At 40.0% G+C, this 16,695-nt stretch overlaps 1 protein-coding gene across 6 annotated transcripts in view; it reads right to left on the bottom strand.

The window, feature by feature from the left end:
- The window catches only part of TTC8 (tetratricopeptide repeat domain 8), a 52,219-nt gene extending 36,983 nt beyond the window's left edge, over positions 1-15,236 (bottom strand). For 3 of the 6 annotated variants that reach the window (XM_073895729.1, XM_025869493.2, XM_073895727.1), the window contains exons 1-2: positions 15,051-15,236; positions 3,598-3,627 (exon numbers count right to left, since the gene is read on the bottom strand). In XM_073895729.1, the coding sequence (XP_073751830.1) occupies positions 3,598-3,627; positions 15,051-15,164 (144 nt within the window). In that variant the 5' untranslated portion in view covers positions 15,165-15,236. The remainder of the gene's footprint in view (positions 1-3,597; positions 3,628-15,050) is intronic. The other 3 variants (XM_073895730.1, XM_025869492.2, XM_073895728.1) reach the window with 1 other exon arrangement.
- Between the last annotated feature and the right edge of the window lie 1,459 nt (positions 15,237-16,695).

Here is a 16,695-nt window from a genome sequence, read left to right as displayed (position 1 = left end):
AAGTATGCTCAGGGGTCAGGGAAGTCATCCCTGGCTTGAACTAATGGTTTAATTTAACTTCAAAGATGGAAATAAGTAATCCTGATTTATCTTGCGTCCCCACAGCTCAGACTGCCCTGCAAGGATCTGATGGCTTTCATTTCTCAAAAGGGTGTTCCTTGGTCAGCAGTCTGGTGGACAGGAAGGACCTGCAGCATTTGCTTTGAAACAGTGAGGCAGGATGTGGGCTCCGCTGGTTCACTCCCATACTACCAGGGAGCACCTGCTACATACATGCCAGGTCCTGGGAATAGAGATGAGTAAGCCACAGGTCTTCTAGCTCACACGAATTTCAGTGTTGTAGGAAAAGCACAATAATAAAAGTCTGGAGCATACTATGGGAAGACAGAAAGAGGCACCCAGCTGCCTGGGGGGGGGGGCGGTGGAAGAAGGGTAGAAGAGAATTTCCTAATGGCCAAGACTGGAAAGCGTTTACTAGGCAAAGCAACGGGACCAGGGCAGGCTAGCTTGAAGGCTGGTGGCAAGTTTGGCAAATCCAAATCAGTCGAGTAGGTTGAATCAGGTTCAGCTGAGGCAGCAATCAGAGAGGAAGCTGGAGAAAAAGGCAAAGGGCAGATGAGGGACCCTGTATGCCACAGTGAGACATATGGACTTTCATCCTGATGAGGAGGAGCTCATAAAGCTTCAAAACTATGACTTGGAGTTCTAGTTAAATCGACTTTTTAAAAGCTAAGTTTTTATTATTATGGTATCATTTACATAGCTGGGCATTAATTATCCCTGCACATATCTTTTTAACAATTTGCATGTATCTACTGTTATAGTCCACTCCATCATGCTTCCTGACATCCATCTGCCTACTAACCTCTCAAATATTAAGAAGGTACAACTTTTTTTTTTTTTTTTAGATTTTATTTATTTGACAGAGAGAGACACAGGGAGAGCGGGAACACAAGCAGGGGGAGTGAGAGAGGGAGAAGCAGGCTTCCCGCCGAGCAGGGAGCCCGACGCGGGGCTCGATCCCAGGACTCCGGGATCATGACCTGAGCCAAAGGCAGACGCCCAACGACTGAGCCACCCAGGCACCCCACAACTTTTTTTTTTTAATATTAGGCTAAGCAAAATAAAAGAAAGTAAATCCACTGTTCCCTCCCCACCAAATGAATAAATGCTTCACATCTTTTTAAAAATGTTATTCCATAAGAAATCACTTTTTCAAAAAGGTAAATAGATCTATATTTATTTCAGTTTCTAGAACCTAATTCTTCAGAAGTAGAAATAATGGTGGGAATCTTGTATATTTAAAGATCTATAATAACACCTACTTAAACCATTACTTAATTTTACTTTATTTTACTTTAATTTTACTTTAATTTCATCAGTATTTGAGAATATTAATTTTCCTGGCTTTCCTTCTGTCCTAACAAAAGTGACCTTGAAAATCACATATCACTGCTTGATTAAACATCAGACTGTATTCAAGAACTGCTCTTGGCAATGTGAACAATTCTTGGGATTTTGATGAAAACAGCAGATGGGGCTTTGGCTTTTAAAAAAAAAAAGTTAAAAATTTTATTTTGGAAACAAGCCAAGTATGTTTTACAGCCCTAAAATCCTCTGTTTAAATTAAAAAAAAAAAAAAGTTCAAAACTAATCAGTGATTAGAGTAAAATGCTAACAAGGCACAATGGATGATCCCAAACTGCCCCTTGCATCTGAATAAAAATATAAATTGGTGCTATCAGATATGTTTAAGTTGTTACTAAATGACAGGGTCATGTAGTAAATACATTTGAATACCTATCCATTGGAAGTACAGTGAAATCAACAAAAATCATAGAAGTGTAGGAACTTTTCTAAAGGGAAAAGCGTAGATTCTCATCTAAGTGAGTAATCATCATGTCAATTATGTCCTTCTTTGCCTGTGAAACATAATCCCATCTCCTTCACCTACTGAGGCAGTCTACATGACATTACTCTTGAGGCAATAACATCAGGGAAATAATGCCTTGCTTGTACTATCTTCTGTGAGGTTGATCCAATTTTTGAAAATAAATATATGAAAAGGTAAAAACTCTAGTGACTGAGCAAAACATGTTTGAATTGTCCTGTTCCTTTTAAGACAGAATTTGAGGCCACTAGTTTAAGACATAAAAGAAACAATTTTGTTAGGTTATTATTAGAATAAGGCTGCCAAAGAACAGTCTGTCTAACCTGATTGAGCCATCATAAGAATCAGTAACATGTGACACTCTGCCTACTCTATGAAAATGAAAACTTAGACACAAAATATCGAATTGTTATTGTAAAGCCTCATTTATTTTGAAATTATAAAAATGTGCAAATGAGGAAGGCAAAATGTGTAAATAATGAACTCAAAAGAATCCTGTCAGACTTGTTCCCTTTTTATTCTTTTAGATCACTATCCAGTGGATAATTCAGTCTACAGTAACAGAACAGGAAAGTAATACTAAATACAGATCCTTCATCAAGTCCCTGCGCTGGATGGAAACTTTCAAATGCCATTTACAGTTTTAAAACCATACCAACAATGCAATTATTGGTGTTTTAATTTAATTTTAACAAAGACTTCCAAAATTACTGAAAACAAAAAGCACATTACTTTATTTATAATTTAGGTCCTTCTCAAACAAATTGTACATATATAATGCAAAAAACAGCTTTGTACCATCTATCAATTTGGAAATCATGATTATGAACATTGTAGACGATGTTTAAATCCTTTTCAAGAACAGAGTGCTACATTTTAAACTATTTACGGTGCCTGTTTAATGTCACACAGACCTCTATCAGAGTACTCTGTATCTTGCTTTCTTCTAAAAGGTTGGATGATTACTCATATGAACCACATAAGAGGTTCCAAACTGTTTATTTACCTAAAAACCACTGTTACAATTCTCTCTTATGTGGCAGGGCAAACACCTGGCAATATTTAAGCTCTCTGATTTGTAGCACTTTCATCCCTTCGCCTTATTCCCAGACTTACTGGAAACCCTCTTGAGTTAAAAGATTCACCTCCTCTCCTTGGGTTCCCTCCAGACTCATTCACTGTGTCTTACCCAGTTAGCAGGTCTCTGTGGCCACCTCCTATCTCTAACCACGATGATTTAGTAGACATGGCTATCTGGCCAGTGTGCCCTTCCTTTCTTCCTCGTGGTGGCAGACACCACTGTCTAAAACCAAGCCCTTCCCAAGCAGAGTCAGCCTACTCTTTACTCAAAACATATTGTCCTATCCATCACAGTCTTTTTGGACACTTGGGGCTCTGCTGACTTCTTGGCTCCCTTTCTAAGCTCCTGGTTCCCCTTGCCTCCTCCTCTATTTTTCTCAACCTCTGGTCAATATTGGTCATTTCTATTTAAGCTCCAAGTCCTAAGACCATAAGACTACTCATCCATAGATATAAAAATACTGGAAATATAATACTTTACATAAAAAGGTACAGAATGTCTGGTAGAGATAGCTACTTTTATAACAGCATTAACAGATATGCAGCAAACTTTCTAATCTACAGGAACAAGTAAGCAATTGGAACTACAGTATTCTCTAAACTAAAGGTTGCAGCTAAACCTTTACCTGAGACACTGGCAATTCAGGATCTGGTTCCTGGAAAGCATTAAGAAGGTAGTAAACATTTTTAAGAAATACAGCTTCTAAAATAAAAAGTCTTAGTGACGAATTAGGTATGTATAGGTGGACTCAAACTCATTCAATAAAAATCCAAATATTCACTTTAATTTTTCTCCACAACTGCTTTCAAGAGTTTGAGATAGATTAATACTAATATTGGTATTAGTGTAAAACTGATATACACTGAAGAGTGCTGAATTTTCTACAAGTAGGAACTTCTAATTACTCTAACCTCATTTAAAGCACAGAGAAGTTATCTTAACTACTTGTTTAATGAAGACACAAAATCTCAGAAATTAAAATAATTTTACAACTATACCAAGGAAACATTTCTTTATACTCAAAAATAAGTTCATGGTGGTTAAAACATTCAGACTTTAATCAATTGGGGAGGAGGAAGAAAATCCACATACTATAAACCCTTCTGCTCCACATATATATAATGGGATTAGTTGCTGAAGATAAAAAGATAATTCTGACTGTAATGTACTCTGAGAAATGTTTATAAATAGACCTATGTCATATATATTAGTGTCAGGTGCTAATAAGCTCAGCGTTTTTTTCTGTCCAAATTAAATAGAAATCCACTAGGAAAAAGTCAGACTTGTAACAAATTTATTTACAAAACATCCACATTTATATATCTACGGTTAGCAACCTGCATTGAACACTTAATTGGCACCATGTTTTATGAGGGAAGCCACCAAGAAACAAAACAGAGAAAGAAAAAAAAAAAGATCCTTCCTTGCCTTGCTTTCTACAGCTCTAAAACCCAAGAAGAATACCCTAAATATTTTAAGAATATATTATGTGCACAAGCAATGTGTAAGCCATCTGGTCACCATACAATGATAAGCAACTTCTGTAGCACAACACACAGCAGGAACATAACAGGCAAAGGCTAAGCTCGGCTAGAAAAAGTGAAGGCCTCAGAGGGTGGGATTTAGAGAATATTTGGCAGGCAGCTGAACCAAACACAAAACAGCAGCTAAGAATATGTGGCAATTGGAGGATTTCAATTCTAGTGTGTATAAGGAAGATCTGGAAAAGTACAGATTGCCTAGAACCCACAGTCCATACTTAAACATACTGATAACAGGCAATGAGATGACAGAAGAAATAACCCTATCTATTCTTTCCTCTATTTATTTGTAGACAATGTCTGTATGAGACATGTCTCTCATTTGAGTCTCAAGACAACCACTGGAGGGAGGCAGGTCAGTGTTCTTATCCATTTGACAGATGAGGAAACCAGCTCAGAGAGGTCATATAATTTGCTCAAGGTCACACAAAGAAGCCAGAGCTCTTCCTTGCCAGTGCATCTTGGAGATTAAAAAATGAGCTGGACATAATAAGGCAGGATTGAAGCATAAAGTGTAGGAGAGGTACAAGATAAGTTCCACACAGAAAGAGAAAAAAACGTTTACCAAACAGTACTTGACAAGGAAAACCAAACAGGTATAAGAGCTAGAAGCCTCTAATCGTAAATAAAAACTGGGCGCCTGTTATCCTGCCAAGGGCAAGAAGATGCTTCCAGTGGCCCAAACTCAAACCGCCAGCTCAGCCTCAGTGTTCCGTTCACTGATAAAGGTCTTTGTGCTCCATGTGGTTCTTTTGCCCCAGAGGAACACATTTGTGATTTACCATGCAGGTAAAGAGCATGTGGGGAAATGATAAGCAATGAGAAGGTCAGAAAAGACAATGAGAGGCCCAGAAGATGGGAAGGTGGAGAGACAGGTGAGGTTGCTTGGATGAAAGGAGAAAGGCTTGGAACCAGGAGTGAGGCAGAGAACACGTTAGTTCCGCAACATGCCCCTGACATCCCTGGCACCCCGCTAGGTGCTTAAAACATTCTATGAGGAAGGCACAGAATTATATAAATTTCAATACAATGTATCAAATGCTATATTCAAGTTAGGGGCCAGTTATAGATGACTTAGAGGGAGAAGGGAAAAACGGAATACATGGGAGCTAAGGGAGTCAGAGAAAAGGGAAGGAGACTGTTCTGGAAATTACTGAGTGCCAGGGATCTATGAACTATATTCAACATCACTTTATCATCAATTTCACTGAACATTTTCCTCACAGATGCTTCCCAGATTACCAACAATCCTTTCAGAAAAATATCAATGACAGAATCCTACTTGCAAATATCTCTAGCAGTATATAGAGAAAATAGCTAACATTTGTGATCACTTACTGAACTTAACGCTCCTAACAACCCTTTGAGGCATATTATTATCCCCATTTTACAGATGAGAAAACCCTGAGGTCAAGGTGTACAGGCAGTGTTTGAACCCAGACACTCCGGGTCAAGAGCCTGCACTTGGCTGAGTATGTGAGATCATAGCAAGGCATGAAAGCTGGCTACTATATGGTGAGGGAGACCAAGGCCGGGTATGGCTGGTCTGGACTGGAGATCCATCAAGAGTAGCAGGACCAAGAAGGAAGAGTCAGGATGTTTTAATTTATAGATAGGGCAAAACTTTTTTTTTTTTTAATCAATGGGACTTTCATCTTTGGGTCTCTCAATTATAGTCTGTTATTTAAATTAATCCACCCAAATAGGGAATCACAAGATAGGTTCATTTGGTCTAGCAGATTAGTTCCATGGGTATCAACACACTTGAACCTAGGGGAGCCTGAGTGGCTCAGCTGGTTAAGTGTCCAACTCTTGATTTCGGCTCAGGTCAGGGTTGAGAGATCAAGCCCCGTGTCAGGCTCCCTGTGACAGGCTCCATGCTAGTTAGTACCTGCTAGAGCCTGTTTAAGATTCTCTCTCTCCCCTCTACCCCTCCCCCAACAACTTTCTCTCTCTCTCTCTCTCTCTCTCTCTCTCTCTCCCTCTTAAAAAAAAAGGGCAGGGGGGCACCTGGGTGGCTCAGTCCGTTAAGCGGCTGCCTTCAGCTCAGGTCATAATCCCAGGGTCCTGGGATCGAGCCCCCGCATCAGGCTCCCTGCTCAGCGGGGACCCTGCTTCTCCCTCTCCCTGCTCCTTCCCCTGCTTGTGCTCTCTCACTCTCTGTCAAATAAATAAACAAAATCTTAAAAAAAAAAAAAAGGAAGCACCAGGCCTAGCCCTAGAGTCAGAAGAGCTAGGCTTGATCCTCAGGGAGTCACTTAGCTGCATGACCTTGAATAAATCATACAACCTCTGTAACTTAGTCCGCCTCTCGAATTGGAGCAATAGTGTCTATAGGATATTTTTAAAAAGAAAACCTTGCATTTTTAAGAATATTTCATAATTTTCAGAGTCTTTTCACATATGCTATCATAGTTAATGAAAAGTAAGGTGCTATCACTTTCAATAAGAAGTATAAGTCACATAGAATTTCTTTATAAACAATCCTATAATGAACAGAAAAGCATCCAACATGCTATTACTTCCCTTCTCAGAACTCAGAACTAACTCCCAGTCATGGCACATCAAATTAAGACTTCCCTTTGACTCTCCTTCAAAGTGAGTGACTGAGAGGACAGGGAGTGGAGTGACACTGCCTAGAACCAGCAAATACTAATTAGCATCACATCAGTTTGCTTCCTTCCTTCATCCCCAGGGTAAGGCTTTCTCTCTTAGGTTGTTGCTGTTACTTCAGGGAATCAAATCTCTAGATAATTCTGAATGTGACTTCTTAATTGCCACCAATACTTACTCTGGCTAATGAGTCTGAGCCGGCTCTGCTCTGGAACTACTGAGACATTTTTCAGAAGTTAACAGCAACAAGAAGGGAAAAAAAAAATGTAAGAGAACAGAGAAATGGATGGATGTCAGAAGGTTTAGGGAGATCTAGGGACCAAGTAGCCAAGTAGGAATGTAATCTAAAATACAGCGGGAATACAAATTCATTAAGTGAACTGCTCCACAGAGTATAAAAATCAAAAGATTAAGTTTGACTGTCTCCATAGCCCCAAAGAGGAAATAAATTAGATAATCATACAGAAAGATGGTTTGGTTTTGTTTTGTTAGGCTTGGAGCATCAGATCATTGTCTCAATCAACTACTAAGATGTAGCTCACTGGGGACCCCTGGTTCCATGTCTTTCCTCTAAGCCAGTGGCTTTCAGCCTTTTCTCTATCTTCAAATCATTTACAATAATAATCCACTCCTCTCTGTAACATCTCTCATTATAAGTAGAGATTGGGGAGGAGAATGTGAATTCCCATTCTGATATATAGCCAACACTCCCACTCCCAGAATCACTGATTTTAATAATTTGAAAATCTATCAGAAATCTACCCTATAATAAAAGCATACCGTCTTTTAAAAACCTCACTGCCTGAAAAACCTGCATGTTTTATGAACTGTTTAATTATAATGGAGCTAAAAAAAAACTGGGGCTGGTTTTAAAGCCGTGCATCCGACATATGGAACACAAAGAACAGTAATCAGATTAGGCAACTAATCAGGATGATGGACATGAGCTGTAACAGCAAGCATTCCCTCTAGGTCACACTGCTGTGTAGAAGGAAGACAATTTTGCATTTCTCCCTTTTATATCTTATAACCACTTTTTCAATCACGATTTAAAGAACACTTTGAAAAAAGACAATGCCTCTCTATGAAATTCTTGCTCTTACTATATTTTATTGAGCAGGGAGACTATAATAAATTAACCAGTTATCTTTATTTCTTTTTTCTCAAGAGATCAGACTCTTAAAGCCATGCTTACAGACCCTGTCTTCTTATTTCTCACTACTCTGCACCTGGGAAAAACAGTTCACAATCCATCTTCTTCAAGAGCCTTTCCCCGTTACCAAATACCGTGTTATTACAGTCAACCTACCCTTCAGTCCTTTTGTGTCCAAATTAAAATGTATTACTCTAGGGAAACATGCTATTCCATAGTATACCTCCCTGACTAGCCTAACTACCCTGACTTGGGCAAGAATCAAAACTGAATAAAATCCAGATGTCCTAATGGAAAGTACAAGGCACAACTTAAATATTTTTGATGATAGTATACCAAAATTGTATCTCTTAAAGGAGAAATAAATGTAAAAGGAATAGTCTCAGAGGTGGGCTTATCCTAAAAGCCTGAGGTATCAGAACCAAAATGGGTTGAGAAGCTCCCTGGAGCAGCTTAGAGAAAGATTAACAAATAACAAATCACTGTAGAGAGGTTCTCCTCACCTGGGACAAAAATAAGCAAAACCAAAAGTGAAAAATAACATCCAAAACAAAAGCTATTTTTGTCTTGGGAGAGCAAAACTGAATCCATTTGGCACACATAAAAATATTTTAACTTCCTTGCTCTTCTGTGTGTCCAGACACTGCTTCAAAGTCATTCATTTGTACTAAAACCAGTTTGGTGGCACAGGAATGGTAATTCAAAGTGGGGAAAAAAATACTCTAAAATGTAGAAGCCTCAAAAAACGCAGCCCATGAGGCTAAAGGAGCATGTGAAGATAAATCAGCTAACTGCAGAGCTGAGGACCATCTGCTTCTTCTCTGATCACATTTCTGTTAGCTTTTCATAGATTGGGAGTCTCACCATCATTTAACTTCCTCCACTGAAACAATGAGAGTATCATAAGAAATGCCAGTGAGGATAACTACTATCAGAAACACTCTCTGGGAGGAATCTAGGAAGAATTTTCTTAACTGATTAAAAAACAATAAGGTGGGAGCGCCTGGGTGGCTCAGTCGGTTGGGCGTCTGCCTTTGGCTCAGGTCATGATCTCGGGGTCCTGGGATCAAGCCCATGTCAGGCTCCCTGCTTCTCCGTCTCCCTCTGCCCCCTCCACCCCCACCCTGCTCATGCTCTCTCTCTCTCAAATAAATCAATAAAATCTTTAAAAAATATAATACATAATAAGGTATACAACATGTTCACTTGCTATATTTATATATTGTAAGAAGATTGGCATTATGGTGATAGCACCTCTATCACATCACATAATTATCACTTCTATTTTGTAGTGGAAATAATAAAAACAAAAACAAAAAACTGACCCTCAAATCAAGAAATGAGTTAAGAATGTCCATAATGCAATTACATTTATTTGAAAAAGTAAATATATGTTTAGGAACCTATGGGGGTGGAAGGACACAAAGGTCCTCAGGCAACTAAGATGATCTTTGTAAACAGGAGGGAAGGTGGTACACATGGATAATGCCATCAAAACACCTAGGGGTGCCTGGCTGGCTCAGTCAGAAGAGCATGCAACTCTTAATCTCAGGGTTGTAGGTTCAAGCTCCGCATTGGGCGTGAGATTACTTAACAATAAAATCTTTAAAACACACACACACACACACACACACACACACACACACACATAAACACGAATACAATCGATACACTCATTCGGCAGATACTTAATGAGAGCCCCTGTGTACCAGTCTCTGCCATAGCCATACAGATACGCCATGCTGGATTCATGCTGTAAGGAAAGGAAAGAGAATTTTCAAGTTTTTAATCAAAGGAAACTTCTTAAGCTTCCTAAAGCTCTTCATTAGTTGTATCATCACTCCAACATAAATATTTTTAAATGTTTTAATTAAATAAGAAAAAGGGAAGATTTCTACATACTGGGGGAGATCATACCAGGAAATATTTCCAAAATAAAATAACATATGGGTACAAAATACACAAATTTGTGCTAAGAAAAGCACACAGTGAGGGAACTCTCATGCACTGTTTGTGGGAATGTAAGTCAGAACAGCCACTGTGGAAAACAGTATAGAGGTTCCTCAAAAAATTAAAAATAGAAATACTGTATGATCCAGTATTTCCACTTCTGGGTATTTACCCAAAGAAAACGAAAACACTAATTTGAAAAGATATTTGCATCCCTGATGTTTCCTGCAGCATTATTTACAATTCCCATGATATAGGGGCACCTAGGTGGTTCAGTCGGTTAAGCGTCAGCCTTCGGCTCAGGTCATGATCCCGGGGTCCTGGGATCGAGCCCCGCATCGGGCTCCCTGCTCCGTGGGAAGCCTGCTTCTCCCTCTCCCACTCCCCCTGCTTGTGTTCCCTCTCTCCCTGTCTTTCTCTCTGTCAAATAAATAAATAAAATCTTCTAAAAAATAAAATTATATTAAAAAAAGTACACAATTCCCATGATACAGAAGCAACCATATCCATGGATAAAGAAGATGTGGTATATATGTACAATGGAATATTACACAGCCATAAAAAAGAATGAGATCTTGCCATCTGCAACATGGATGGACCCTAGAGGATATTATGCTAAGTGAAATAAGTCAGACAGAAAAAGATAAATACCGTATGATTTCATTTAAAACAAAACAAACAAACAGAAAATAGAAACAGACTCAAATAAAGAGAATAAACTGATGGTTGCCAGAGGGAAGGGGTGGGGGAGTGAGTGGGCAAAATGGGCACCAGGGAGTGCGAGATATAGGCTTCTAGTTATGAAGTGAATAAGTCGTGGGAATAAAAGGAACAGCAAAGGGAATATGGTCAGTGAGACTGTAATAGCGCGGTACGGTGACAGATGGTAGCTACCCCTGGGGTGAGCACAGCATAGTATAGAGAAGGTGAATCACTATGTTGTACACCTGAAACTAATGTAACGTGTGCCGACTATACTCGGATTAAAAAATTAAAAATAATTACTTAAAGAAAAGTACACAGTGGAAAAGCATAACGTTTAAAGGTTGAGTCAAAAAATAACTAACATAAGGGGCGCCTGGGTGGCTCAGTCGTTAAGCATCTGCCTTCGGCTCAGGTCATGATCCCAGGGCCCTGGGATCGAGCCCTGCATCCGCTCCCTGCTCAGCGGGGAGCCTGCTTCTCCCTCTCCCTCTGCCGGCCGCTCCCCCTGCTGGTGCTCTCTCTCTCTCTGTCAAATAAATAAATAAAATCTTAAAAAAAAAAAAAAAATAACTAACATGAATGCACCCTATAAACTTTTCAGCAGCCCTATCCAGCTATCAAAAGCCCAGTTTGGTAAGGTAACTCAAGTTAAACTTCTACTCCTGACATAATACTGCATTGTTCTGGCAATATATATAGTTCCTACTTAACTACCTCAGCAAAACAAATAAAAAGGATTAGAAAGGAAAAGAATATCATAAATTTCTTCTAGATCTGGTACTGATTCTCCTAGGCCTACTCTGATATTTATAGGAGCTAAACTTATCAACCCCTGCTCAAAACAAAAAAATACTAACAAAGAATAACATTTTTTAATGTCTATGGTATTAGACATTAACTATGTATCACATTATAGATTATTCTTTGAAATCCACAACAAATAAGCCAATAGAATAGGCCAGGGCCTAACAAGACCTACTACCCTAATGATCTTAACCACGTCAAATGGTTAACCAATGCCAACAGCAATATTTCCCTATATAAACCTCCGTCTTTTTCTTCATTATCATTATCAAAATCACAGTTCCGCCAAACAGACCTTATAACAAGTCTTTAATCTGCCAAGAGGGCCCATAAGGCCTAATGATAGCTGTACAAGAAACCAAATAAAAAGACCCAAGCCCTTAACCTTATTTAGCTGCTAATTCAGGAGTTGTAGACAAAGTCCTTAATCTGTTTATCTTACTCTTCCTAGATAAAAAGGGAGCAAGAAGATCTCTATGGCCCCATCTAAACCATTAATGAAAACACTGCTGCTTTGCCCTGCACTTTCCAAAATGATATCTCTCCAAGATAATAAGGGAGAGATCCGTCCCTCTGCCTCCAAAAAAAGACACCAGAGATCACATAAGTTTCAGAATACTGTCTCAATCAAAATTGGTTAGGTTTCCTTCCTTCAGGTCTTTACAGAGCCTTTAATACAAGCACACAAATACGTCAAAATTCTTTACCATTTAGCTAAAATCTGGAAAAAGGCACAGTAGATGGGAAAATGTACTAGGAAAAGTTGAGAAACACACCATTTTGGAAAAATTTGGCCACATAAGGGCCAAAGAGGCAGCATGGTATAGATAAAGAGAATGGGTGTACCAGCTTTGTAATTTGGGACAAATTACTTCACCTTGTGCCCCAGTGTACTGAATCTGTAAAATGGGGGAAATAGTACCAACTTCCTAAGACAGCTGAGGATTAAATGAGATGACTTATAAAACCCTCTGAACCAAGCCTGACAGAGTAAATAATAAATGTTAGCTATTATTTTTGTTACCTACTTTGCAATGTTATTCTAAGCATTGAAATCCATATAATTCACACAACTTATGCCTGGCAAGTAATAAGCACTCAACAAAAGGTCATTTAATTGAACACATAAAATTCTGATGACAGTGCCTAGCACAAACTAAATCTGAATTCACAGGCACAGTACTGTACTGAATGCACTATGATTATGTTACTAAGATTATAGGATCTTTTTATTTAAAAATTTTTTTATTTATTTGAGAGAGAAAGAGAGGGTGAGAGAGCACAAGCAGGGGGAGCGGCAGGCAGAGGGAGAGGGAGAAGCAGGCTTCCCGCTGAGCAGGAAGCCCGAGTGGGGCTGATCCCAGGACCCTGGGATCATTATCTGAGCCCAAGGCAGACGCTTAACCTAGTGAGCCAACCAGGTGCTCCAAGATTATAGGATCTTAACCATTAATAAAAACAGTACTGCTTTGCCTATAACATTATTTCCCCAGGAGACTATGTCTCCCTAGTATGATAACAATGAAGATATCTGACCCTTGCCTACTACCAAAAATAAGTTTCAGAACTATTGTATTAATCAAAATTAGGCAAAATTAAGTTTCTTTTCTTCAGAACCCAGGGCCTTTAGTATGAATCTTGAATCTCTCAGGGAATATACAGTTCCCAAATGCATTGAATGAGGAAACTTCCTTTCACTGAACAACAGTTCTTGGGACTATTGCTCTGTGGAACACAGAATGGAAACTGCCCTAAATCAATGGAAAAACAGAAACAGCATGTACTTTACATTGTACAGCATGTACATTGCAAACCATTGTGCCTAGAACAATGTCTGGTACATCACATAGAGTTTTAACAAAATTTTGTTGTACAAATGTAAAGGGGTCAAGATTTTGTAACGTTCCCAGTCATATTTTATTGTGGAATTTTTGTGTTTTTTTGAGCAGCATCGGTGGGACTACTGTGGCAAGAAACACACTTAGAAAAATGCTTCCTGGGGCAGATGGGTGGCTCAGTCCGTTAATCAACCAACTCTTGATTTCTGCTGGGGTCATGGTCAGGGTCCTGGGACCGAGCCAGGCATCAGGCTCCCGTTCATCGGGAAGTCGGCTTGAGGATTCTGTCTGCAGCCCCCCTACCCCCTGGCACGTTCTCACTTTCTCTCTCTGAAATAAATAAATCTTAAATTTAAAAAAAAAAAAGAGCTTCTCCAACAAAAACGCAGTCCTATTAACTAACATGAACTAACACAAAAAAAAGAATCTAGCTTAGTATTCCCACTAATGTGGATTGTTCTAGGATTGTTCTATCTGGAAGTCAAAACGTTCACCTCAACAGGTTAGCCTCCATCCACTTGCTGGAAACTAAGGCAGACCCTAGTAACAGTGTTCACACATATGCCTCCACTTATGTAACTCCCCTCAATTTTCCCTTTTTTTCTAACATCTCCAAGGCAACACCACTAGAGGAAAAGCTGGAGAACCAGTTTTTACTAGAAGCACTGACAAACTGCCACAGCTCTGCTCTTATTCTCCTTTTTTCTCCTTTTTGCCTCTTCCAGGAACTACCTGCCACGGGAGTATATGACCATTCTTTCTCTTTGTTTAATATCTTAATTCATCTTACTATGGTAGTACAGTAATAGTTTATTTAAGTTCTCTTAAAACCACTGTCATCATTCCTTTAGGGGGGCTTTTTTCCCCCATTCCCCACTCCTAATAGTAAATGTATCTCTTCCCCTCCTAGATTCGCATTTCTCTAACTTGTATTATTTGCCTCAAAATGCACTCATGTCCCAGAATCAAAGCCTCCTTCACTCTTGGACAACAATCTTAAGATGAAGTGGAGAGATAAAAAGGTTGAAAAAAAAAAAAAAAAAAGGCAGCTATTTCAACAGGAGGTGAGAAGTTACAGATCTTTGTTTATACATCAGTTTTAGAAAATAACGCACACGCAGCAAGCTTCCGAGTCCATCCGTATGCAAGTATAAATGAATTATCAAAGTTCTGCACCCAAGTAAAATTCGGTGACTTTTTACGTGTTCCTTTAAGGGACCCGTAAAGGAAAGGGGCTGCTGAAGTTTGAGGAGGGGGCGGCCAAGGCACAGCACTCGAGGGTCCCGCGGGGACTCGGGGACGCCGCCGACAGGGACGAGCCGGCCACGACTCTAGGGGGTCTCGTTCCAGATGCCTGTGCTGACCACACGGTCAACTTCGCCCTGGGCCTTCCTCCCTGGAGCCCCCACCCGGCACCCCCAGTGCCCTCTGCCTCTCGCTGGGATTCACAGGGCTGACGGGGTCCGGCTGGTACCTGGTCATAAGGGGACTCCTCCAGCATCTGCGTGCACAGATCTGCGCAGAGCTGGAACTTCCTGCGCCTAAAATAGCTCCAGGCCAGGAGCAGCGGCTCCATCTCCGAGCGCATGGCGGCGGAGCGCGGCCCACGAAGGACCAGGGGCCGGGCCAGGGAGGAAGCGGGAGGCGTCCAGCTCTGCCCGGCAACGCTCGGCGGCAAGGGCCTTGCCTGAGAGGTGCCCGCATCGCGCCTGAGAACAGGAAAAAGAAAACCCAGCACGAGCAGAACTCAGCTACAAGGCTTGTTAAACTTTGGTTGCAAAAAAGGGTGTGCTTTTAAAGGATACATATTTCATTAATGTCGAGAAGAAGGCACCATGGCTAAATTAAGAGGTAGTGACTTAGACACCTCCGATTGGGGTCCTCCACGCTCGCAAAGGAGGAGCGGTTGCCTAGCAGCCGAACGCTCTGCTTGCTTTGCAAATCTAAGCTATGCCTCAGGAGTTGACCCTCCTACGGGTCGCTGTCCTACTCTTCCCGTGTACGCATCCTTGCTCCTGTCATTTACTGTTCAGGCTCTAGAAACACAAGCATGAGAACAGTTTCTTCAATACCATACTGCCCACCAGAACCCAAAGACCTACATCCTAAAATTCTCCAGTTTGTTTCAAGTCCTCAAAAAATCTCAATGTTCGAATAGAAGGGAGCATTGAATACTGCTTAGCCCTACCGACGCATTTTACAGATGAGAAACAGATCGGCTCAGAGAAGAGAAATTATTTACCTGAAGTCGCATGAATTTAGGGAGCTGGACTGTGATCTGGGTGACTACAGGCTGTTAATACCGTTTATTCAACGCATACAGATTCTGGATTACAAATTGGTGACGTTTTTGCAAACAAAATAATGCAACACAAAAAATTAAAAGGGAGCTTTTTGAAACGGCATCTCCAAACAATTGCTGTTTGTCAAACGCTTACTTGTGCAGAATAATTTCTTTAGGCACAATTCTGACTTCCCTCTAGAGATTTACACAGATGACAAATATCTTTAATGGTTATGAAAAAAAGAAGTGTGACCGGGCTAAATCCAGGTAGACTTCATTATGGAGGACTAGCAGATCTTTTTTCCTTGCCTCCTTCCTACCACAGGGGGAGAGGCAAGAGAGGAAAAATTAACTTAATACTGAAGAACTTTCTGGTCAGGTCTAAATCTCCTTTATAGATAAGAAACAACAATTCTTAGCAAAGATAAATCACTCACAATTTTCTCAAACTACTAGGGTACCATAATGCAAACATTATATTTAATCCAGATATTTATATCTTTCATAGATATCAAAATAAAACTACCTTTCTAACCTGAGAAATGGGTTGAGGGTAGTTTTTTTCCTCCTTTACTAAGCAGTCTTTCTTGAATTTTTGCATCTCAGAAGCAAATAGTTATGTTTATTGTAATTAGTCCATTTTTGTTTCCCTCAAAGTGCCTCTAGAAATGTATTCTGTCCTAAGCAGCCTGTTGTTTCTGGGAGTCAGGTTTTCAGGACCACGCATGCTGCCAATTGCACTTGAGCTCAATATTTCAAAGGGACTTTTTGTTTGCTGATACAGTATAAGCAGGTGCTATGTAAGTAATTCTCAACTCCAGCTCCATATTAGATT

The sequence above is a fragment of the Callorhinus ursinus genome, unplaced genomic scaffold (genome assembly GCF_003265705.2).
Source record: "Callorhinus ursinus isolate GAN/ISIS: 27379988/994484 unplaced genomic scaffold, GSC_fseal_2.0 scaffold8, whole genome shotgun sequence".
Classification (NCBI taxonomy): domain Eukaryota; kingdom Metazoa; phylum Chordata; class Mammalia; order Carnivora; family Otariidae; genus Callorhinus; species Callorhinus ursinus.
The sequence above is the reverse complement of the archived record's forward strand: the minus strand, read 5'-3'. Positions and strand labels throughout refer to the sequence as shown.